Source organism: Habropoda laboriosa, unplaced genomic scaffold, assembly GCF_001263275.1.
Source record: "Habropoda laboriosa isolate 0110345459 unplaced genomic scaffold, ASM126327v1 scaffold9, whole genome shotgun sequence".
Lineage (NCBI taxonomy): Eukaryota > Metazoa > Arthropoda > Insecta > Hymenoptera > Apidae > Habropoda > Habropoda laboriosa.
The window spans coordinates 2,540,355-2,567,050 of record NW_017100191.1 but is presented as its reverse complement, the minus strand read 5'-3'; the positions used below and the strand labels follow the sequence as shown (position 1 = coordinate 2,567,050).

Sequence of the window (26,696 nt, the reverse complement as noted above, 5' to 3'; positions counted from 1 at the left end):
CTTGCAATCTATCATGGAGAAATCTTATGCAAGAGATGCCAAATATCATTTAGAAGGGAGAATAAGTTTTCATGACTACCGTACACACTAAGAAATGTCGAAGGAATGAGAGAACTACCTTTTGCATGCATACTGAGAGACATTGTCTGTATAAAGCTGGTTCATAGGTCCTGCAAACATTACCACAATAATGTATAGAGTATTTCCCTTCTTGGAATTCCATGTAAGGGTGTAATCCATTTTACTATTGAAACCTTATTTCTGGAATATGTAAATAACAAATTTATTACACTATTAGAAGAGTGATATCAAACATAGTGTTACCAAAAAAATGTGTGTGTGTGTGTGTGTGTGTGTGTATATATATATCTTGATATCCAACAATAATAAAATACATCAATCATTGGATTGTCTGTACAAATGAGAATTATTCTACAGCATCTTTTTTTATATTATTAGTATTGTTATATCTGTGTAGATTTCTTTTTCAAATTTTGAACAAAACAATATTAGAAAAATTCAGAATTTTATTTTTCTGTTCTCTTCAGGAAACACCCCTACAGATAAAAATTCCGTGAGCATGTATAAGAGAAAACGAAACCTCTGCAGATGTGAGCTAAAAGCATAAATCATCTCACAATGTAAGATTACTATAAGCAAAGCGCATAAATTGAAAAAGAGAAGAAAAGACTGTTTACAGAGTGTAGAGTTATCAATGATGAAGTGTACATTGTGTTAAAAGAAGCATCAGTAGAAACTATGTGTATATTTCATGAGTAATCATCCTGTTGACTTACCGTGAAATTTTAAATTGAAAAAAATATATATATCATCATGATTGTATAATTTTGCATGTTAAGATAAAATGTTTCATTAATTCTTCTAATTAGCCTTACACAAATCAAATTGATACTAAAATAACTGATTTAATTCTGTATTGTAACATTGCTGATAAAAAGAATTCATACAAGTGTGCATAAAAATATTCTTGCTAAAAAAGTTTAATGACCTCTTAATTCATGAGGCTATCTAGAACGAGCTCTCTCTCTCTCTCTCTCTCTCTCTCTCCTCCCTCACCCCTCCTCTCCTCTTCCCCTTTCTGTTTCAATTTTAAATTTTTTTTCACTAACATTGTCTACAACAAATATCTCAACAAACATGCAACACATTAGCCATTTTTATCAAATACTCACCTGATTTACTGATTCTAACAGGCTTCCCAAACTGTTCTGGCTCTCCACGTCTCTCCAGCGATCCCTGGGTCCCCGGAACCCTTGTTGTTGATCATCCTTCCTGTGATAGGCCTCGTTGTGGTCCAATTTAATCTTCTTGGCACCTCTAAGTTCATTTTCAGTAGTAGCTTTCAGTCTGGAGCAGCACTCAACAAATAGTTCCTCATCAAAGTTTAAAACCTTGCCCTGTCTAGGCTTTGTAGTCTCAATTTCTTGAGGCACATCCAAAGCATTGTCCTCTATGGCATCAGTGGGTGTAATGGTAACCACTTCACCCTTGTGTGTGGAGGATGGTGATCTGATTACAATTTTCTCTCCAGAGAACTCACTTGAGCTCCTCTTCCTTGTAACAGCCTCATTTACAGTCACATTCTCATCCTCCTTTTCATTCTCACTGTTAGAGCTGCTCTCAATGGAACTCCTGGGGGTTCCACATATAAACAGAGGGGATATTCTTCTGTGACCTAAGTCCTCATCTTCCTCATCCACATCTGAGTCTCTAGTTGTCTGAGAGTTCCTGTCCATGCTGGGTGACCTGTTCCTCACACTACTAGGAGCTAGACTACTGCAACTTTGAGAAGATTCTAGATTAACTGATAGCCTACTGGTCAAAGACTCTCTTTGAGGAAGCTCCTTGATGAAACAGTTCTCTTCATCTCCAGATTCTTTAGAATTCTTCAAGTTCCTCTTGTCTATCACTAGGTCCCTCCAATCCTCATCATCAGTCTTACTTTTGCTCTTTCTTGAGGATGATGATTTTCTCCTCTTAACTATTTTTTGATCATCCTCTGTGAGATCCTCCAAGGGAAGAATAACCACTTTTGTGGAATCCTCATCATAATTGAAGGATCCATAGCCACTGTCTTTGATCGTCAGGTCAGGCTTGCCTTGATTCCTCAATCCATAATTGCCCTCCTTGTGTTTAGATGATTTTTGGCTCTTGTCAACATTGGATTCCAAGAAATCGTTCTCAAAGGTCCTGGAAATTAATTCCTCAGCTCTCTTCTTACTTGGTCTGCACTTTCTTGGAGGTAGAACTAGGAAGTAGCCATTTGAAGTGTCTGGTTCATGTTTCTTTTTGTTGTTGGAGCTGTTCTTTGACTTTATGTGCTTACCAGAACGTTGTTCTTCTTGGTTCTCAGGTACTGAACTCTTCTCTTTAGCTCTGTCTGAAGAAGAACTCTTCTTTGACCTCTTTGCTGAACGTTTCTTGGGACTGAAAGGCATGGAGGATAAAACTGAGTGTCTTTTAGTGTCCTTGTTCTCATTTTTTAACCCTGAGGGTCCTTTAATCTTCACTTCACTAGGACTGGAGGATTCAAATTCAGTTCTTGAGGTCTCTGAATCATCTTCTGACTTGGACACCCAATCATTTAACACTTCTTTCACTTTATCTGTCTTTTCACCGCCAAAAACTCTGCCAAACACACTTTTCACTATTTTACTTTTATTCTGGGACTCGATTTTGTCCTCACTTTCAGTGTCATCACTCTCACTAGTTAGTTCAGAAATCTTATTCCTCAAAGAAACCTTTTTATTTCTGGATTTTTTATAATTGTCTTTGTTACTGTATTTATGAGCTCTGGATACCTTTTTGCACAAACTTTGATGATCACTGGTGCTAGATTTTCGACTGTTACTAATTGTTTTTGTCTCCACTGTGTTATAAGACTGTTTCTCATTAGAAACACTCTTTATTAAGGGAACTGCTTCGCTATTCTCAGATTCAGATGAGATTTTGGATTCTTTTTCAGAATTTTCTGCTGACTTTAACTCTGTTTCTTGCTCAAATTCCTCTTCTGACACAATTTGGAGTTTTGACTGGTCATTACTTGTCAACTCTTTGTCATCAGACTTTTGATTATCAGTTAACTCATTAGTATCCATTGAATTTTCATCAATTTTATATTCATTGGTCTTAGAATTGATGTCATCTGTTTCTGACTTATCTTGTGACTTGTGTTCGTTGTCACAATCCTTCAAGAAAATTGTGGAAGACTCTATTTTCTCCTCTCTGTCTAATAACAGCTGTGATAAGGGTTTATCTGCAAGACTTGATGATAATGAAATTTCATCATCATCCATGGACTGGAAGGGTTTGATTTTATTCTTATCATGAATCTGTTGCACCTCTACTGATTTTATCAAACTAATTCCTTCTGAAACTTCTGGTTCAGGATAGAGCTTTTCAGTTTCTTGTTCTTCAACAATTTCTAACCCTTTAGATTCATGTTCTAATTTGTTCTCTGTTTGCATAGGGCTGGTTGTCTTATCAAAATTAATCTCCAATTGTGAATTGGGTACCAAACAGTTTGACTCCTCTTTCTTGTAAAATGTTTCTTGATCACTTATGATTTCTGGAAGTTTTGTTACTTCATCAAATACTAGTTTGTTTTGATTACCTTTAGACCTAGGAGACTTTTTGCCAATTTTGTCCTCTGAATTATTTTCTGCCTCTTCAAGATGCTTCTTAGCTTTGTTTTTCTTAGATTTGCCATGTCGTGAAGTTTTTAAAGGTTCACTTTGTTTCTCAATCTCGATTTTTTCCTCAACAATCGCAGGAGTTTCTTGATCACCTGAATTATCTAGATTCATTGTGTCTTCCTCAAGATTTTGTACTTTAGAGATATTCAATTCTTCCAAGTTCTCCAAATTCCTTCTGCTTCCTTTTCTAAGGGTTTTAGACGAACTTAAATTTAAATCTTCCTCAATTGGATCAGTTTCTGGTTCAGAATGATTAATCTGTTTAAGTGGGTCAACTTGCACAAATTTCATGTTGTTTGAATAATTTAATTCAAAACTTTTCTTACTCTCAGAATCAATTTCTTTACATTGTTCTATGCTGCGTTTATTTATGGTGAATTTCAGGCTCAAATGTTCATGTGGCTGTCTCTCCTTGTTATCTCTATCCTCTAAATTAGCTCTGAAACAATTCTCAGTCTTTTCATCAGGATCTAATTGGTATCCTTTATTACTATCCACAATTTTGTTCACTTCTGTTCTTAAAATTGTGTCCTCTACCTCCATGTCCACACCCTGGCACTCTTGCAGCCTTGGAAGATATTCTGAACACTTTTCTTTGAACTCACTCTCTTTCACTGGTGAAATATCAGTTCTAGGTTTCACATTAGTCACAATAGAAGAGTCTTCAAATGAACAACAACCCTCACTGTCTTCTAAAACATCCTTGTTGTCGAAATTAGGCTGCAACATATTCAAATGTGAAGATTTTGTGATTTTAATGGACATATTGGCCCCTAAAACAGTTATCAACGTTGAATCTGAGGGAGTTTCTAATTCAGGACTATCTAAAACAACTTCTTCGTCAGTCAGACTCTTCTTTTTCGTTTTATCCTTTTTTGTCTCGTGTTTCCTCCTCTTCACTTCTGCTTCCACCTTCTTAATCTCTATTTTTATGGGTGTGGACGTGGATTCAGGCTCAGGACTCACGTGATCAGTCAGAACGTACTCGTCATGGCTCATGTTTTCAGTGATTTTACAGATTTCCTCATCCAGGAGCTCATCCTCAAAAATATGCTGTTCAGTGGTTTGAGAATCCATCAAAGATTCCTGTTCTAATGGATTGATGTAGCAAGAATCATTCTGCACAGATTCCAAATCCTTCTGATTGATGATTGGTTCTGACATATCAGTTTCTTTCTGATTGTTCTTTGATTCCAAGGAAAGATTCATCACTTCATCAGTCACACTTTTATTCTCATCATTGGAAATATCATTGTGGTTAGTGTTGCAGGTATCCTCAATATTTTTATTATCCTCTGTGCATGTTTTCTCCTTTCTAAACTTAGCTATTTGCAGCAGATGTGACTGGGACTGGTTGTGCTTCTTTAGCGAACTTTTCCTGGTGAAGCTGGTGGTGCATACATCACAGAAGAACTTTGCAGCCTCTTTCGTCAGCTTCTTCCTCTTCTCTACTATTAGAATCTCTCCAGTCTTCCTGTGGACCACTACATAGTTACCTGCTGTCCTTTTCTTCGGTGTCTGGAATTCATCCTGTGCCTGTGAAATGCTGTCCACATTAGAATCCACCTTTTCTTCATCTTTCTGTTCTTCATCTTCTTCATCTTTCTGTTCTTCATCTTCTTCATCTTTCTGTTCTTCATCTTCTTCATCTTTCTGTTCTCCGTCTTCTTCATCTTCCTCTTCTTCTTCAATGAGTGACATTTTGGACTCCTCTTGGACTATTTCTTCCACTTTTTCCTCCTCTGGTTCTTCATTTTGATTAGATACCTCATTTGAAGATGCCTCTTCAACCACTTTGTCCTCAACAGATAATTCTTTAGCTTCTTTAGCTCTGTTGAAAATAGTGTCTTCACTTAATATTAAGTCCTGAATGTCCATTGGAATGTCAAAATCATCTACTAGATCAAATTCTTCAAAAAAGGATATGTTTTTTTTAGCTCTCCTTTTTAAACTTTGCCTTCTGTCTGTGCTCTTCTCTGTATCCATAGATTCGGAGTCTGTGATTGAAGTATCTGTCTGCACATCTTCTGGGGGCTCCTGGAATTCCTTCTTCCTCTTTGAAAAACGTTTCTTCCTGAAATAACTAGACTCACTGACACACGAGGTTTCAGACAAGTTGTCTACACTTTCTGCTCGCTGATTGGGGCTTTCCTGGCCTAACAGATCCTCCGAGGACAGCTGTTTCCTCTTGGATGACCTTATTCTGTTACTTTGAGTCAGATCTATGGATCCTGAGGAGCTTGATCTTTCCAGATCCAATTGTTCTCTGTTAGAACTTCTAGAGGAACGTTTATAACTCTCAGAGGGAACTTTGAGGCTGGAATTTTCAGACTGTTCCTCTTTTTCTACCAAACTTTTGCTCACTTCTGGACATTCTGCATTACTTACCTCAGGTTCTGTTGTGACAGTACAATTATTTTGAGTGTCTGAATGATCGTCAGTAGTTGATCTTTTTTTGTAGGTTCGCTTTTTAGTGTGCTGCAGCACTTCAGTCACCTCTGGAACCTTGAAAGGCTCCAAACTGGGAGATGCAATCTGCACATTAGTCAAATCAACAAAATTTTTGCTTTGGTCTTCAGTTTCTTCATTAAATTTGCTTGTTCTTAACGATCTCCTGGGTGGAAGTTGGTTCGAAATGGCTGTGTCAGGTTTTATAACTTGCATTTCCAATTTTGAGCTAGGATTTTCTTGAGAATCATTAGCCTGTGCCTGTGTTTGATCAATAATCTGGCACTTCTTCTTTCTACCTCGTTTCTTGGGCACTTTGGGGACAACTGGAGCTTCTTCAATCTTTTCTGATTCCTTTGAGTCAATCATTGGAGCATTCTGAATACCTTCTTCATTTGTTGCTTCATTTTCTGTATTTTTAAAAGTAGTGTCTTTCTCAACCACTTTAACTTCTTCTGAAGTATTTAATATCGTAGATTCTACAACTAGAACTTCAACTCTTGACGATTCTTTCTTCTCTAAAGAATCTTCCACTGGCAATTCAGGATCTTCCACTGGAGTAATATTGCTAATACTAATAACAGGATCATTTTCAACATCTTTTGCTTGGATCATAGATTTCATCCGCGAAGATCTTCTGTTTAGACCTCTGATGTCTTCAGATATCTCTTCAACCACAGAAGATTCCTTCACTTCAACACATTCCACTTTGGACACTGTATCTTCTTCAATAAACTGGTTAGTTTTCTCTTCCTGAAGGGATCTCCTCTTGGAGGACCTTCTGGCTGAAAATTCCACTTCTGGATACTGATCCATTACTTCCACATAAGATTTCCTCTTTCCAGTTATCCTCAATAATGAAGAAAACTTTTCTTCTTCATCTTTATTCTTCATTACACTAGCAGGGTCTTCAATACTGTTTTCATTAATTTCTGCTACTTTGTCTTCTGCAGAATGGACTTTGAGCTTCTTAGCACTTTCATTTGGATCTTCAATTATTTGAACATCTTCAACAATTTTGTTTTCTTCTGAATATTTTGTTTCAGGTTCATCAGTAATACTTTTCCTTTTGCCACATTGAACTTTCTTTCCACTAACCTCACTGGACGAATCGTCGTCGACATTTTCTTTGGTAGAAGGCACTTGCTTTGATTTTTCGATTACATGCAGCTCCTCGGAGTTCTCTGCTAGCTCCATGGACTTTCTCTTGCTTTTCTTTGGTGAATTCCCCTCCAACGACCTCTTCTTGGACTTCCTTTTTACCTTTGTGTCCTTGATTACTATATCTTCATTCTTCTTCACTGCCTTATCTTGTTCTTTTGGCAAGCAAACCTCTGTTGAACCATTTAATGAAGGCTGTGGGATATTTTCAGAGACCGGTAGTCGAATTCCATTTGGGACTAGGCTAGATACAACAGAAACAACCTTATCATGTACTTTTGGATCACTCTGAACTTCCAAGGAAGTATTTTTCTCAATCTCACTTGGCCATTTAACTTCAACTTGTTGATCAGTTACTTCTTGATAGGAAGAATTAATGGATTCACTGTTTACCTCTTTCTGATCAGGATTTTTTTTAGAAGGTTCTTCTTTTTGTAAAGGTAACTTTTTTTCTTCAGTCTCTACTTTAGTTTCATTATTTCCTAAGCTTTTGTCAAATAATTTGGGTATCAGGATATCTTGACAATTCTCTTTAATGGATTCCTGATCGATTTCCTGTCTACTATCCTCAACTTTTTTCTCTATTCTTGTTTTATTGACTGAATTCTCTGAACTTTCTGGAAAACCAGTCCCAACCTCGTCCAGAATACTAGTAAGCTCGTCAGCAGCTGTATCTAACAGAGAACCAACCTCACCTTCCAGTAGAGCATCCTTCTGTTTGGCTATCTTTGAGACAATCTTTTCTAAAAATGAACCTTTACCTTTCTGCTTCCTTCTAGACAAGTCTAAAATTATATCATTGGCTGGTGGTGTCTGATCTTTGATGTCTTTAGAGGGAGATTCAATCTTCTGATTTTTCATGATGGGGCTCTCCATGCTCAAATCCTTCTTGGAAACCTCTTCAATCTGTTCAGGAATACAAGGTATCTCTTCAATCAACGTATCAAAAGCACTTGGTACCTCTGGAACACTATTTTCTGAGAACTTATTATTCTTTTCTATACTTTGAGACCTAGAATTGCCATCACAAGGCTCCTGATTATTGTTCTGAAGAAATTCACCAGAATTTGCACTGTCTGAGGTTATTTGAGCACTTAAAACATTTTGCTGAGTTACCACCGGAATATTCATGCCCTCTGTGAGGATACCAATTACATTATTCAAGGACCTCTTTGATGCCCTCTCCTTTTTGGCTCCCCAGGACTTCCTAGGCCTGCCAACCTTCAATTTCTGAACAGGTGCACGTATCTCCAACGAGTTCTCTTTACCACTATCCACAGAATTACTGGTTTCCACTTGCAAATGATTCAGATTCAAGTTCACCTTGCCTGTTTCACTATTTTCTGAGGGATTTGAAGCTTGTGCTAACTCTTTCTCGTTTTTGTCACTTTCTTCTTGTCTGTTCTTGGCAAGATTACCCTCTTCAAATTGTATACTATCTTTCTCATCAGATTTGGATTCATCAATGGATTCACTGGAGGTATTTTTGTCAATTTCTTCACTCCTTACTTGATACATTTCACTGTTCTTTTTATCAAGTGTATCATTGATTGATTTAATTCGACCACGTCTCTTCCCAAGGCTATTCTTCTTCAGGGGCATGTCGTTGTCTTCATTTTGGGCCTCTCCCTCAGTAAAATTCAACAGTGAGCCTCTGGTCTGTCTCTTGTCAATATTCTGCACTATAACTTCAACTTCTTGCTTACTTTGGCTATCACACAACAGTGTCTGGTTAGTATTTATCACGGATTTACTGTCACTGGACAGACTACTGCTTCTACGACCCCTAATTGCTGTTTTCACTTCATTTACTGCCTCCCTAATCTTACTGACCTCATCTAGTACCATTTTGTCATCTTTTAATGCAACCTTGTCCTTTTTATCCGTGCTTCTCAAAGATTTTCTTCTGGCATCGAACTTCTCTTTCTTTGTAGAGGCATCTGAAATAGATTCTGAGTCCAATTTTGCTTTTTGTAGCTCTAAATCTCTCTTGACCTTGCCCTTACCCTGTTCAGGTCTCAGTTTAGACACAGGCTGCCTGAGACACCGTTTGGAAGTAGCAATCCTGGAAGTGAGGACTAACTTGGTCAGTAGATCCTCTTTACTGTCAGATCCTATTAGTTTTTTTACTTCAAATGGAACATTTTGTATCTTCATTGGACTGTCATCGTCGAGTACCTTTTCCAATTTTGCTTTAGCATTACTCCTTGTCTCCAATCTTCCCTCTTCCTTCTTCTGCCTCATTTCTTTCTTCAAACTCACCTCTTCAGGACCTTTCGCTGGTGTCTTCTTCTCCTCAATGTTCACAATCCTCCCAGGAGCACTTTTCCTCTTAAATTTCTCCTTTGAAACACCTTTAGACACTTCTTTGGAGGCAGCAGCACATTCCAGACTCTTATCCAGATTTCTTACCTCACCCTTTGCTCTTCTACCTTTACCCTGTTTCTGTTCCTTTTCTTCACCCTGTACATTCCCTCTAGACTCACTTTTCCCCTCTGTTTCCTCACTTTCCTCACCTCTCTTTGAATTATCCTTGTCATCTAGGTTCAAAGTCTTGCTGACCAAATGTTTGCCACGTAGAAGCTTTTCTGGATTTGAGGCTGGTGTAGCTGGTGACAGTATGGGCAGGTCATTGGCAGAAGTCTCTGCATATTCCTCACCATTGGAAGAGAATTGAACAGCTGGTTCCAATGTGGGCATCTTGTCACTGTCTGAAGACAACCTGGTGTTCCTTTTGGGCAGCTGCTCGCCATTCTTGAACCTGGAGACAGCTCTCAGTTTGGACCTGGTCATTGACGACTCTGGACTAGCCTCATTCCCCTTCCCCTTAGCCACTGGACGCCCAGAAACAGGAGACTTGATTTCTGGAGATTTCTGAGGTGAAGCATCTTTGTTAGGATTCTTCGCAAACTTACCATCCTGCGTTCTCAGCTGCGATTTCGCCTTGATTGAAGCATTCAAGGAGGCTACAGGGTCCACTGGTCGCTTCCTCTTGGGTGTTGTTTGATTAGAAGACTTGCTCTTCGTAGCCAGACTGGGGGACTTGCTCTCACCTAGGCTAGTCTCTAATCCATCTGCTTCTGATACCTTCTCTACAGTTTTTAAAGAAATTTTGGAGCTCTTCAAGGATCTCGTAGCGTCACTAGATGCATCTGTTTTTGCCTCAGGTGAATTCTTCGACGCAGCCTTAGCCTTGACCTTCAAGCTACCAGTTTTCTTCACCTGATCCACACTTTTCACTGTTCCCTCTTTCGTTTTAACGTTTCTCTTCTTACCGAGCACTCTGGGACCTCTGACTACCTTCGCCCTGTTTCCTTTTTCATCTAATAGGGCGTCATCTTTTATAGAAGAAGTTCCCTCAGTTGGTTTCTCTTTGGTTTCTTTGTCAAGCTCGTTCCTCTCTCCCACGACGTCAGATTTCTTGTCCTCTGGTGTGTAGTTCCTCACAACGCTCTCGATCACCGCTGAAATATTGTCGATCCTGCAACGATTCCGCTGGATCGACTTCGCGTTCTTCAGTAACTTGTTCCTCAGGGCAGCCTTGTTCCGGGAGAGTCGAGACGCGCTGGAATTGTCGCCGACCATTCGTGGTCTCGTTCTGGTCTGCACCTATGGTGTATAAAAGCCTTCGTGGTACAGCAGCTCGCTGTGGAAGCTTGGGGACATTTTTCGTGAAAGCTACATTGCCATGATTGTTCTGTGAGTCTCTCTGGTGGACGTAGTATAGGGATTATACTATTGTGTTGACGTCGAGGCTGGGATTTGCTATTTTAAGTTGAGTACAGAAGATACATTTTGTATAAACTGAGTCCTGACTTTGAAGAAATGTTAAAAATTGTTAAAGTAGCAAAAGTAAGAGTATTTAAATGAATATTGGATCCTCTTAATAACTTCATTTTTATTCGGAATCTTTGAAAATCCTAATCTGAAATTTTATGCTCCAAAGGAACTTTTAATCTTTAATTTTTTGTTTTGTTCATAAATCAAGAGGTTTGAATACTCCTAATTCTAAATTCCAATGAAAACCCTCAAATCCCAAGGATCTCTCAATCAATATTATGCAATTAAACATTCAATCTTTCTATCTCTAATAAAATGGCGAAAATGTTTAAAAAAAAAAAAAAAAAAAAAAAAGACTTTGGCATTAAGAACACTGATTGCCAGTGCTCTTATTCTGCAAACAGAATCAATGCCAAGGTTCCCCCAGTCTTCCATATATGATCAATCCCAATGGGCAAAGCTTGCTCTATCAAAAACGCCCAGGGAGTGCCAGTTTTCTCAGAGAACACGAAAACCTTCTTGTTCGTGCGACTACGTGACCATATCCTCCTCTTATGTATCTAGTCTGTGTGTTCACGTGTTGGCTAATCAATACTCCACTTATATCCGTGTCGTCCAACCGGACCAGGTTCCTGTTATTGCCTTATCATTATTTAATTTCATCTTTTTCATTCAACGATACAGGATTCGGATCATTTGCTGACTGGAGATGCTCGTTTAACCTAATTTTAAAGTTATCCAGTAGATATCCATGCGTTTTAAGTCACCCTGTATGTTTTTACAATATTGCATACATTTCTTAGAAATTGTTTTTGAGGTGCTTTCATTGACAATGAATCCTCTTTGTTGAGTCTGTTGCTTAGTTTCTTGTCACTTAATTACACACACTTATCTTTTCTTTTTTTTTTTTTCGTTTTTTTTTTTTGTGATTTGTACACTTGACATTTTGTTTTTAAATATTTAGATATGAAATTTAAAAAAAACAATTGTGGCACATTAGACTATTGTGGGGGTAATTATGGAGTATAATCCAGAATATTTATAATAACTAGGTGTGAAATTAGGTCAATTTAATTTGCTTTATAATCCTCTTACATGCTAAAGACACTATTACTCTTTTAAGAGCTTTTTAATTCTGTTTAATATATACGTACTGTTTAATAGTTTTAGTGAGTAGTATTTATGTATGATGTTTCCAATATTATTCAACATTTAGACACAATAACACCAACACTGTACTACCAGGATGGGGTTAATAGAATTGTTTAAGTATTTAGCACTTACATTGCGTAGTCTACCCTGTGTCCTGAGTGTACTGTCCTGCAACACCTTCCTTGTGGCCCTTTTAGGTGGTAAATTGGCCAGCATCTTTTGTATGCTCTCTCCTATGAATAAAAGAAAAAAGAACATTCCATTAAATTACTAATAAAAATTACAAATTTATAATATATGCTACATTTAAATATTTAATGAAAATTTTATTAGCATTGTACATCATTAACAATTCAAAAATACTATTTACTGCAAGTTGTTAATAACACACTTGGAATTATTCATACATGAACAAGTATCTACTATTCTGTTTGAATAACTTATTAATCATTCATCAGATTACCATTTGTCTAAGAATATTAACCTTAAGAAGCTTAAGTTTCTTCTTTACATTCGTTGCCGATGCACATATATGTATACACGCAAATGTAACACCCAAAGTGGTAGTACGTTAATATTAATTGAGGCATAATTAATAAGTTTCAAGTTATCGTGCCTATTGCGGTCGTAATTATTGTGTAGCAAAGAGAAGTTGTCAGATAAGTGATTCAACTAAATGAAACAAAGTTTTAATTAGTGCAGTAATTAAACGCTCCTCTGATGTGGTTAACAAATTCCTCGGACTTTGTGTGTTCCTATTTACATTCGCTTTTTATTAATTCGCTGCGCGCGTGCTGCGCTGGAATTTTTTACTCTAAAGTAAACTTAAAATTGTTATAGAATTCGCACGGTTCTCCCTGTCTCTCCCCAGCTCTCCCTCGTCCTCCCTTGTTCTTTCTCGAATCTATTTACGCTAATTAATAACATTAGCAATTACAAATACGGAGAATATATTTTGAGCAAAAAGAAAAAGGTTTTCGTATGAAAAAATTGATTTTTTTTTATTGCTAGATAGTATTCGCGTGGTTCTCCCGTCCCTCGCTGGTTTTCCCTCAAATCTACTTATTGTAATTAATAATATTGGTAATTACTTACAAGCATACCAAATAAATTCTGAGCAAAAAGGAAGGGTTTATATATATGAAAAAAAAAAAGTTCATTTTAGGGGAAAAGTACATTTTACTTGATTACTGTCTCCTCTACATGACTCGACATTTACACTGCAATGGAAGTTAATTAAAATTTATATTTCGCAGCACATTAAATCTCGTAAAAAGGGCGGGGTGAATTACGAGCAGCTAGATCCAGAGGGAAATACAAGGTGACCGCTTAATCAGAACCTCTTTCACGTGTTAATTACATGAGCTCCTTAATTGGTTAAATACTTGCACTGGGAAAATGTGCACATTAACTTGTACACACACAGTACATATTCTTATCTTGGTACAAAAATCATTTTATAATTTGAAAACGTTTTGTCTACTTACAAGCGAACATCCCGAAGTGATAATCACCGATTTTGATGAAATTTTGGTATGTGGTAGATCTCAAAAAAATATTCAACGCGTGTATTTTTGATCAGTAACCGTCCACGCTGGAGGAGTAAAAATCGCCCTCAAAGTCAGGGGTAGTAAACATATTTAGTTGAATAGCTCGAGAACTATTTACAAATAGAGGAGGGGTGTAAATTGACCAAGTTTGAATTCTTGAATGTCGAACGTGGTTGCGTAAACAGATAAAAAAAAAGACCATTTGTTTAAATAATGTATTAAAAAGTAAAACTTTCTTGTTAATTTCTTTGGTAAAATATTTATCGATTTGTGCGTAAATTTGTATTTATAAATTACATGCCCAAATACAAAATACGGATAAATCAGAATTTTGATTTTTTTACAAAATAAAAGGATTATTCTTAAAATTTGCTCTTATTTTATGTTAGTTGGAGGCTTATAATACGTACATTTGAAAAAAATGGTATTGAAATTCCAAGGTATGAAATTTTACGGTGCTGAACATTGCAATAGGGACTGCGAATGGTCTAACGGCATGCCGTGACAGAAGATACGCTTAACTGGTACGAGACGGGACTATTCAGCTTTCTACCCAAGTGGCGTGTAAAGGCTACATCTAATGGTTCATTGAAACGGTAATTTCCAAATATATCACATACAAAATATTCACATTTTGTAAAGAAGACTTCAGCGAATGTAATATTTTTTTCAAATTTTTAGAAGTAACATTTTACCAAAAAAATATGAAAAATAAAAATTTATTTATAATTTTTGGGTGGTAAAAATAACTTTCTCTATTTAAAAAAAAAATTGTTCAGAAAGCTCAAACTCTTTTGAGTAAAATGAAAAAAAATCACGTTGGTACGATTAATAGTTCCGGCGATAAAAATTTATTTAGCATATTACAACACGTCAAAACCGAAATTTTCATGAACAGTATCTCCCTATTGAGTTTTAAGGGTATATTTGTAAGACATATTCTGCCTATGATCATACTTCGAATTATGTAGCTGGTAAAATTTTGTTCGCCTGTGAGGAAACAACCTGTATTAATAAATTTCAAGAATTATTTCTCTTAATATGCTTAATTTATTTATTTATCCGTATTTTGTTTTTGGCTACATAATTTATATACACAAAGTTACGTGAAATCGATACTTTACAAGAATAATTAACAAAAATGTTATAATGTTTAGTATATTATTTAAAAAAATGAACGTTTTCCAAATCTGTTTACGTAGCCACATTTATCGTTTAGAAATACAAATTTCGACAATGTATATCACCTCTCCATATCTAATAGCTTTCGAGATATTAGACTAAATATGTTTATTATCCTCGATTTCGAGGGCGATTTTCACCGCTTTACTGTGAACGATTGCGGATAAAAGAAAAACGCGTTGAATATTTCTTTAAGATCTGGCATATAATTATTAAGATATACATATAAGAATTATAAATTTTTTATAGTCATGCAACAGCTGCCACTGAATCACGAATAATATTTTACACAAACTATCTGTAAAACAGACAAACTATAAATAATAACAATGTTTTAAATATTGGTTGAAAATTTAGGAAATTATTATTGGTGATACTTTGGCGATCAGAGATTAAAAATGTTACTTACTATCACTGGGCCTGACTCTTGGCCCCGTAGGTTGTTTCTCCTTAGGTGTGTTCACCCTTGGTGTCTGGGAGTTTTGGATGTTCCTCTTCATTCCACGCTGCCTCCTTCTCCTACTGCGACTTCCAAATGGTCTCCACTTGCACTTCTTCTTCCCATTGCCAAATAATCCTAACAACCAAGCCTGGTCTCCACCACACTCCAACATATGCCTGTGCAACTCTGGCAGAGTGGTACAATTCTTGGAACACTTGGTGCACACTTTCTCTGCCAAGACGGCCGCCTTCGCTTTTGCAGTAGGTATATCCTTTCCTGGAAGGAACAGGTGCTTGTAAAGCTCCCTTTGGTCGCCGGAAAACTCAAAATGGGAGCACCAGACGTTTGGATGAGAAGTCACTTTGTGGTCCTCCATTTCCTTTAGAGTGACCTGAAATTAAAAGCAAAGACTATAGGTAAAATAATTTTGAGTAAAGCACAATTCATAGATTTTTGGACAGGTGGACTGTTAATACGTGAAAATGCTGAATTTTGTAGATATACTTTTGGACCAATAGAATTGTTCTGCGTCATGAGGGAGACTTTGGCCAACTTCATCAGTCTGAAGTTCAGCTTGGAGAAGCAGAATTGTCCTAATTAGCCGAGTGATCGATAACATTGATCAGCGAGGCACAGTTATTATAATTAACCTAGGAATCGACGGCAATATAATAGCTGGCTAATCAATAGAGATTCGTTCGACGATAGCTAATTGTCAATCAACATCAAGAGATGTCCTTTCACTGGTCTGTGATCCGATCGATAGTTATCAATCAAGTGGCTGATTAATTAGCTAATCACTCATAAATGTCAATCGTGTTGGAGAGGTCAGCTGTGTTCTTTCAATACTGCTTTTTGGTGAACTGTTAACCAACTGTTGATCTAACACTTGTTCTACTATTTCTAACTAACTTCTCTTGGTAAACTAGTTAAGTGAATGGAGATAGTAACTGGTACATCCTAGTATCACAGGAATGTCAAAGATCAACTAGCTCGTCGATAAACTATCTAGTTCACATTGTCATTAATTACTGATAACAAACATTAATTACGTCTCACTGTCATCATTCCAAAACTGGTAAAATACAGTCTGCTTCAAGCATAACTCAGAACAGGTCCTAAAATAGCCTTTGATCTAACAATGTCATTTGTTATCCCAATAATCATTCCAAAATGACTCCAAAAAAATTTCAGTGAGGCTCAATAATCCCACTTACATGTTTGGTGGCACAGGCGCCACAGATGTAGACCCTAGGCCTGGACCACTCTCCTGTCAACTCAGCATACACAACTTCATGCTTCTTAGCAGCCTCAACAGACATCTTCTCATCCCACTTCCTCAGCCTCAGGAAGCTCCCAAACTCAATACTGAACTCAGTATTCTGAAGTGACTTCCCTTCAGAGCCATCAGACTTGTTCTCCATACATTTTGAAGCGTCCAAACGTGACTTCTGATCTATCTCTTGTTTACTTACACCTGTAGAGACATCATCCATATTTTCAGGCTCTTTAGGACTTCTGGAACCAAGTTTCTGTTCATCCTGAGAAATATCAGTAGTCTCAGAAGGGACATGAACATGGTGCAGTCTGCACAAACCCAGTCTTTCCTTCAGCAATTGCTGCTTCTTTCTCAAAGACAATTGAGTGGAGATATCAAACTTGCTGAGATCCTTTATAGAGCAAGTCCATTGTTCTTTGCCATCATACTTTCTAGGGAAGTTGTATTTCTCAAATGAGACTCTTCTTGGATGGGACCTACTGCTCTTGCCAGGCTTCTGGGCATATTCACTGCTATTCTCGTACTCCTCGTTGTTATACTCTTTAGAGTAGACTGGTGTGGCAGCTGTCAACGAAATGTCAATGGGAAATTGAATTTGGTTGACGTTGTGCTCGTAAAAGGACTGTTGCTGCGGCTGTTGCTGAGGTTTGTTGTCCACTATACAGGAGCTGGTGGACGAGATGTTAGATGATGAGCTCTGGAGCTTGCCATCAAGGTGATGGAGCAGATTCTCACGGATGTTGCAGCTGACGCTGCTGTAGAAGGAACTGTCGAACTCTGGGCTGCCAGGATTGTTAAAAGTGTCTTTCACTAGGAGCATAGGCTTTAGTAGGGTGGATTCTGCCCTATATTCATAATCTGGCTCTTCTGATCTTCTTTCTTTGGGGCTTGAGGGCTCTCTTGGACTGTGGTTGCCTAGCTCCTTGCATGGGGAAGGCTCCTTCATCTTCTCCTGAAATAAAAACAATTTTTTTAATTAAATGAGTGAATATTAAAAGGTTGAGGACTGTTCTAACCGAAGCTTACCTGAAACTGAAGGTTCCTCTCCACACTGACACTATGATTCTCACTCATATGCCCAGCTAGGGCCTCCCTTGTGAGGTACCTGGTGGAGCACTGCAAGCAACCATGATACTTGTCCCCATGGCTGCCAACCATATGCTGGAACAGGCCCTCCAAACTCTCTGCACACCTGTCAGAGCAATACTGGCAGTTCTGTGATGGTTTCCTTGAGTTTCTCTCAGACCTCCTGCCTCCACCTTGTTGATGAACTCTTTCAGTATGTCGTTGCCTCAGGGATATTGACATGAACTTCCTGTCACAGTACAAGCACAGGTGCCGGACTGTTGGTGAAGGTAGTTTGCAAGGAGACTTTGAGCCCTGAGAAGAGGAAGGCGAGGATGGCGATTGAGGGACTGTTAGTTCATTCGACTGACAGTTCTGCAGCACAGAAGCCACTTTATCCAAAGGCAAACTGCAATGTAAGCTTGTCATGGAGAAATCTTGGCTCCTAGATTCCTTAGACTCTTCCAAGGAAATGTCTAACGTTCTTATTTCCTCTTTTTCCTGGCTGTTCTCGTCGATCAGCTGGTTAATGCCATTCAAAAGGTCATTCAGCAGATCTCTGCACACGTTTCTAAGTTCCACATTCTCAGAAATGTAATCTCTACTATCTTCTTTAGTAGCATCAACGTTTCCCTTTTCCTCAGCCTGATTCTCACTCAACCTTTCCATAATAATTGTCCCTAGAGAACGACTCTCCTTTTTCTCCTCTTCCAGACTGTTATTCCTCCCTGTATCTTGCACAGACAGCTCCTCAGATTTTGCTTCTTTGGAAGAACACTTGCCACCCTTACAGACTTCATCTTCCTCACTATTCTCCACCTTTGAGGACTCTCTTTCCTCACAAACAATGTCAGACAGACTCTCCTGGCTTTCCTTCAGTTCTAAACAATTGGACTCCTCGTTCCTCAGTGTGTTCTGATGTTCCAAGCAGGATTCCTCTATTTCAGGCTTGTCAGATCGCTCAGAGGGGAAGACAGCAGCCTCTGTCCTACTCTCATTAGGCTTTGATGGCTCAAATTTGGCTGCTGGACCCTTTGAATCCTCGTCCTCTTGGTCTGCAGCCAATTTCTCAGGCTCTTTGCCCTTCTCGGCCTCTTTTTTCCTACCAACCTCCCTGTCGTCATCCTCTTCATCCTTGATCACACCGTTTAACACTGTCATCACATATTTCTCCAGGGTTTCAAGGTTCCTCTCCACGCTGTTCCTGTCGTCCTCTTCTTTTCTCGGCGAATCTCCGTTCCTGGAGTCAGGGACCTTCTTTCTAAGATTGTTTATCACGTTGCTGAGCCTGCTTCTCTTGTCCTGAGCAGTCTGAGCGGATCTGTAAGTGTGACCATGCTTCTCCTGCTGTTGCTGACGGTCGCTGCTCGCGCTGGCTGGATGGCTCACGCCCAGATCATCGAGATTGTGCGTGGAGGCGACCATCTTGGTGTCGACGTTCGACGGGGACGACGTCGTCGTTGCCGGAGAGAACTTCTCTGAGTGGAAAATCTCTACCGCCTCGCTGCTCGTCTTGCTACCGGCCACGTCTGCTGAGGCTGCTTCTGGAACCACAAAATGACATCTAATTAGCATTTTCATAACTTAGGAATTATTTCCATGAAATATAGTTTGTATGAAGGTAATCGTGGAGCAATAGTGAAATAACTGTTAGCAGAATTAGGTTTGCAAACTCGTTTTTAATTATAGACGAGTCAGCACTCGGATACCTGAAGAAATTTTTATGTAATATTGTTCGATTTGAACGGCAAATATTGTAATAATTATGGAACAGGAAATGAAGTAATTCTTCGGAAAACATAATTTGAAGTTTCTTTATTAGTTATAAAGTTACACGGAGAGTATCAGAATGATCAATAAAAGTTTGCAATCATATTAAAGGGTTAAAAAAACAAAAGAAAGGAGCAGTAATTTTCAGTGAAAAAGGTACCAAAAACTGTTCCTGCGAATCAAACACAACTTTATCTTATACTATCCATCGTTAAATCAACCCATCATGATCCATTCTAAAACTCTCCGAAAACATGTCCAAGGAAACTTTTCATCAATATCCCTGGAAACATTACAGGGAATACATTTTATGTGAAAACCTGCATACGCAATCAATATCCTTCAGCGTCTTCGCTGCATTTGAAATTGCATTTTATCATTATGTATCCCAATTGGCATAATTTTGCTGGAATATGGAATCGAACAGGCGATTGGGCATTCGAAACAGAATTGACCGTGCTGCACATGAAACAGAGTGCACTAAAATATCCGCGGGACGGTATGCACCACCCCCCAGGCAAATGAGATATACGGCCTACGCAAACGGAAGTGGAAAAAAAAACAGGCCAGGTTATATAAGCTCCGAACAGATCAATAATTCCTTACTTGACTGAAGCTGTTGTAAACATCGACGAATCACCGAGGAAAAAATTTGTGAAAAGCATTAGACACCTTGAAATTGACACCATGTCAACGTCATCTTGCTATCTCTCATCTTCTTTACAGTCAACACTATCATTATTACATGCATCAGAGAGATTGTATATTCCTATCCCCTAAATAGGATCTCTGGAACCATTTTAAGTCACTTTATGATGCTTAAAACTGTTCAGAATCCCTTTTTTATATAGTATTATACCGTTATACTGCTTGTGTCATATTTTCTGATATCTTCTTATAGAAGTTGGTATAGTCTTTCTAAGTGGTTGCTTGTAAGGGTATTTTAAGCCACTTTATGATACCTGAAACTATCTAGAACTTGTTCTGTTTTGTTACACTCTTTATATTATTTTCTTCATATTATTTTCTATTAAACAGTATAATTTCTTTAAGTCATTCTCTCTTAGACTGTTTCTGTACAGTTATACTAAATAACAATATTTTTGAAGAATAATCTCCAATGCCATTTTAAGTCCCCTTGTAATGCTTCAAAATATTCAGAATTGCTCCTCATGTTATCACACCACTTTTTTTCTTATAATACCTTAGTTTATCCCACTAATATTCCCTTTTACTACATAATTTACTAAATAATCATGAAAAATTTCAATAAATTTCTCATGTGTGCCTTGTTTCTTAAATACTTGGCTATCTAAATTTGAACAGTTGTTCATTTTTATCCCCCATCAGTTTCAACAGGGTTTCTTTACTAGGGAAACAGATTTACACCAGTTGAAAACAGTCCTGGTAATAAGTTCGCCGGTTCCCTCTTAATATCCCATGTAGAAGTTATTAAACGCTGGCTATAAGCCGATTAAGGCGTTTTACGGGCCGGAAACCCGAGTTCTGGACCCTCACGAAAAACCTCCCGCCTGGATCCAATGGTATTTCGTTGCTCGGTATTAACTTCTACTATCTACACTTCTTTCTAGCTTCGTTAGAAGGAATATATCTTTCACTGATCAACATCGAATGTTGGCCAATTAAAGGTTCGACAGACTAGCCAAACAGTATCATAAGCAGGGAAAACTTACCTCGAAGAATTTTTTTTCCGGTGAAAATCTAAAGTAGAACAAGTTTAAAAATGTATATTAAAACGATTTTTTTAGATTTTGTAACTTTTAATATTTTTTGGATGGTTTCATTTCGTTTTAATACTTCTTCGGTTAAATTGGAATTAGGATGGAATATACATATATCTTAAGAATTATTTCTCAAATCTTTGTCCTGCTGATGACTTCAAGTATTCTTCCAGTTATTTCTTTATGCAAAGAATGTTCTCTGGTCGGAATCTGAAATTGAAATCTCTCTCGGAAGGAGAATTTCTAAATTTTAATATCTTTCAGATAACGCGAAGATCTTTTCCTACACTTTTTTCCGCAGTCTGAACCACTTTTCTTTCGTTTTTTTTTAAATTAATTTTTTAACTTAAATCTCTGTGATAAACTAGAATCTTTCCGTTCATTTTTCTCGCTATTTAACAACGTTCTCTCTGTGTGGTTACTTCAAAAGTACACCGACCAATACAGCAGAGGAGGAGAAAAATCAATAACAGTTCCTCCAACTGAGAAAACACTTTAACTCTACACCAAAGACAACTGGAACTGAAATTAAATTGGAAATCAGAAGCACTGCCAGTTCCCGGAAAGGTCGGGAATTACCAGATGGAAAAATTGCAAGAAGAATTCGCAGGTTTTACACTGTTTTCACAATCCAACAAGAGGAGTAGAAAAATCGGTAGTGGTCTCTCCAAGTAAGAGAGAGAACTGAATTAAAACTCAGAAAGCGTTGCCAATTCCAAGAGAGGGGTCAGAAATTTTCCGGATGGAAAAATTGTAAGGAAATTTAAGAGGTCTGGTTTTGCCCAAAGGTCCCAAAACTGGCCTAGTACAGAAAGTCTATCGAGATTGGAATGTTGAAGGGGCCGTTTTCAGTCGGAGTGCGTTTATTTTCACGGGCTTACTGCCAACTGGTGCGGAATACGGGGCGCGACGGCGACGTTGCGTCCAGCGAGTCGCGCTTATTAATGCCAAGAGAAATTTTTCCCTGCATCTGAACCGCCATAAAGCCCGTACCCGTGTCCTTGACTTTATTCTCAATGAATTTGACACAGTAACATTTCAGTCATCCAAAAATACACCTATGGACATTTCGACACCGAAGGATGCTCATGGTGAGACATTTAGAAAATGATATTTGACAGGGGTGTGCGAGAACCCAAAAATGTCGGGTCGAGAATTTTTCTCGGGGTCGGGTCGGGTTCCCGAAAGTATCTCGTGATTCGAGATTGTCGGGATTCCCGATAATTTCAGGATTTCCGAGAATTTCAGGATTCCCGAAAGTAGAACGAAACTATTATCAGAGAACGTTGAAAAACTAGCTTTTCTACAGGAAAATATGAAATAAATCATATCTATCGCATATTTGTTTACCATTTTCGTTCCGTGTTCTATTTCTTATATTTTTCAACGTTCTCCGATAATAGTTTCGTTCTACTTTCGGGAATCCCGAAATTGTCGATAATCCCGAAATTTTCGAGAATCCCGAAATTTTTGAGAATCCCGAAATTTTCGAGAATCCCGAAATTTTCGAGAATCCCGAAATTTTCGAGAATCCCGAAATTGTCGAGAATCTCGAAATTGTCGAGAATCCCGAAATTTTCGAGAATCCCGAAACTTTCGAGAATCCCGAAATTCTCGAATCACGAGATACTTTGGGGAACCCGACCCGATCCCTAGATAAATTCTCGACCCGACATTTTCGGGTTATCGCACACCCCTGGTATCCATTTATCTATATTTTATAGTCTCAGTTTATTTATCCATCGTTATACTATTGTACTATATTGTATTATTACAATATTACCAGCCAACTTTTTCATAATAATTATTTCTTATATTTATTCTTGCTTCCCTCGTCAAAATGCAAAACAAAATCAACCGAAATTTTTCTTCCCGTGAACGAAGAAAAACCAGATTACAGGGGGTTAAATTCAGATACTATAAGATTGTATATATACAAAACTTTTATTTAACACTGATAAATAGACTGTGGATTTTTGTGCATTTACAAGAAATTTAAAAGGACAAAATTGCACAGAATGCACGTAATATGAAAATACAAAATATCCAAATTATAGTGCTTTTTAAAAACTAATTTTCTACCGAAGTCTACTTTTTTTTTTTTACTACATACTGAAAAATATAAATTCGCATAAAAATCCGCAGTCTACTGATAAATGTTTCAACGAAGCGTCGCTGAATTAACAATTAAATTAACAATCGATCGATCCAAATTCATATTCTACAAGCGCACTGATACATGCACTCAATTTTCATTCAGCCGAACAAGTTTCACTGGAAACTTAATGAAACATCTGACACAAACAAGAAACGATAAAGAAAATAACCGAGTAAAATCATTACGTCAATTCCGTATCAGTGTATCATGTAATCAATACAAGATATTACATATAATCCTCTAGTTGCATCCTGCGAGGACTCGTTCAGTTGATCGACGAGGAAATACTTTCAATGTCGCCGCCGTCGGCAAAACAGATATCACTATAATTACCACGATAACTTACGGCTTAACCTTTTCATTTTTTTTTTTCCATAGGTTAGGTTTGCACAGGAGATGTGCAACGTAGTCTCTATAATTCTACTTTGCTGATTATTTGGTATCTGTTAATGAATGATCGACGATCAACATCTTGCTTGCAAAACACGTTTCACTCTTGCCATTCATTTTCCAGATGCTTATTAGTCACTGATTTGAAATGATATTTCCCCGCAAATTCTCTGACTTTTGGAATTCAATTGTATCCTCTAAACTGCACAGTAATTCCGTGTAACGATATTTCAGAATGTCGTTTAAAATGCTTGGAGACATTCAGAATTTTCATCATTTCGATATTTCATTCATTAACTGGCGAATGGATATTGGAATATTTCTAGGTTAGGTTTCACTGGAAACTGGTACATTTATGAAGTCACAGGATTAACCGAGGTTTCTCGTATCCTCTGAAATATACTGTAACACCGTGTAATAATGTTTCAAAGTGTTGGAAATATTTATTTCCATTGGCCAGAGGGGATAATGGAATTTTCTCGCTAAAATTTCTGATTACTCGAAATCTTGCCATTTTATGTAATAAAATCTCTCGTCGTTAATCAAAGAATCTTATGTCGTAAATTTTTCAAATAGTAATTATTTAGAATTTCTTCCTCTGTGCTACTACAACTATTTCACTTTTTCTAATAATTTGACATTATTCTTTTTACTAGTTTCTCACACCAAATACTTCCGAAGTTTCGACAAATTTGATATGTGTGTCCTTTCCCTCGGAATAACTGAGCTAAGTGTTTAACAATTTATCACCCGCCGGTGAAATTGCTTTTTCTATTTGATCCAATGATTGAATTCACCGTCAAATATTGTTTTACATTCTCGCTTAAATATTTGCACAACTGCGAGGCGCCACGGCAAATTGAACGATCGCCGATATTCCTCTTTCGATGGGAGGAGAGATTTGACCGTTTTGCGAGGCGAGGGGGGAAAAGAGAGGGATACAATCTTATCACGCGCATAACTCCACCTTTTTTCTTTTCCTTTTTTTCTTTTTTCCCAGCGTTGAGTAACCTCCTCCTTCTTCTCCTCCTCCGCCCCTCTTCTCCTGCACAGAGTTCCACCACCATGTTGGAAACTCTTCCTATTTCTTTGCTTTCCTTGGAAACACCTTGACCCATGGTATTTTCCTCCATGGGTTAGAAGGAATGAAACCAGCTGGAATTTATTGTCGAATGCTGCTTTACACACTTTGAGTTAAAGCTATTTGAGAATATCCTTGTGCTTCACAGCTTCTATTCAAACCTGGTGGACTTAAAACCCTTAAATGAAGATACTCACATGGATTTAGTATTCATAAAGATTTCAACGTTGAGGAATTTTCACAAAAATTCTCTCAACTTCACACTGCATATAAAAACTTAATATCGCTCTAACTTCACTGTGTGGAAAATATAATTGAAAAAGAAAAGTGCTCTCCCCTCTTCAAGGACAACATGTAACAACAACAGATACTTCGTTCTAGCAATTTTACTTTATTAAGAATCTTCAAGCTGAGTGCTTAAAAGGGACCAGCAGCTTTCCAATCGTGTATAATTCAAGAAGCTCCCAACAATGTTCACTTTTGGGAGTAATGAAAGCCAGCTGATTGACTTGCTCTAACTTGATTAAACTGAATGGAGGGCTTGATGAAGCTAGTAAGCAGCAACATAACTGGCAGTCTTTGGCTATCACGTTTCTAATCATCATAAACTGCACCCTTGAGGTGCCTCTTCTGCTTTGTTGTCTAAGAGGCGGGGCGCATTAAAGAAAAGGAATTCGACTGAATGTTTGTGAAAAGAAGAGGGGGGGGATATGTATGCATTATCAGGGTGAATTCAGCATCATGGAGGGCAAAGTGTGTTCATCGATCGGTGTGCACGCGATGCCCCACGATAATTAATGCTCCACCATCAAACATGCCACATCCAGTAATGGAGGTACGTTACAAAATAAGCAGGCCAATGCATTAATTTTAACAGAAGATACATTAAGGGTGACAATTTTCTAAGCACCTCTTCATTATCACCTAAATGGCAACTCTATAACGTTACATTCGTTATTTCCTATCGAACAAATGCACAAAACCCCGTGAAAATTCTCCCAATCTAACACGTCTTATCCAGAAAACCAACGAAGAATTCACGACACACCGGGAGAAAAGTGAAACACGGAAGGTATCGTTGATTAATTAATACTCCGTGGTTCGTTCTATCGTTACAATTTAATGAAATTAGTCGGTGAATAATTCAAGCATGTTTAATAACTCGTTGAAATAAGCACTGAATAGGATAGAATGATAATTAACGAGACCTATTAGCATTCGGAACACTGTATTTCACGAGTGAACCTAATATTTTCCCACCTCTTGCTGTGCTGTGTTTCAATGGAAAAGTTGCAGCCTGCCCGCTCTCTAACAAGGAAGATCCAAAGTTTCTTGACTTTCAGCTACGTTGAAGCAGTTTTTCAGCTGAAGACCGCCAGGCTGAAGAGGTCTAACAAGGTGGATTCAAGTTTGCCCAATGTTCTTGCACGCTCTCTCAGCAGTTCCGGCTGAAAAATCGCTGAAATTCTGGGAAGTTGGTGTTTCCTATCAATCCTATCATGGTCGTTTCCACGTCTCAGCAGTATCGGTGAACTAGTTGGGCGAGGTATTGTGATAAACAGCACGGAATACAGAGTACAGTAGGGAAACGAGTTGCGCGTGAGCCTTTACCGAGCGATAAAAATTGTTTTACAATATGCGCAACGTCACGTGCAACGAGCAGGAAACAAGGGAAACGAAATGCAAAACACGCTTGCCACTGCAATGAACGCAAACACAGAGAACGTAATCGTTTAAAACCAGACCCGGACATTATTTCAATAAACTCCAATAACTCCTT

General features: G+C 37.9%; 1 protein-coding gene across 1 annotated transcript in view; it reads right to left on the bottom strand.

Annotated features, from left to right (window-relative positions):
• LOC108570112 overlaps positions 1-26,696 on the bottom strand; it is a 93,776-nt gene that overhangs the window by 5,457 nt on the left and 61,623 nt on the right. Inside the window, exons 3-7 of the mRNA XM_017931906.1 lie at positions 17,737-19,319; positions 16,649-17,662; positions 15,399-15,822; positions 12,390-12,490; positions 1,194-10,934 (exon numbers count right to left, since the gene is read on the bottom strand). Of these exons, the coding sequence (XP_017787395.1) occupies positions 1,194-10,934; positions 12,390-12,490; positions 15,399-15,822; positions 16,649-17,662; positions 17,737-19,319 (12,863 nt within the window). The remainder of the gene's footprint in view (positions 1-1,193; positions 10,935-12,389; positions 12,491-15,398; positions 15,823-16,648; positions 17,663-17,736; positions 19,320-26,696) is intronic.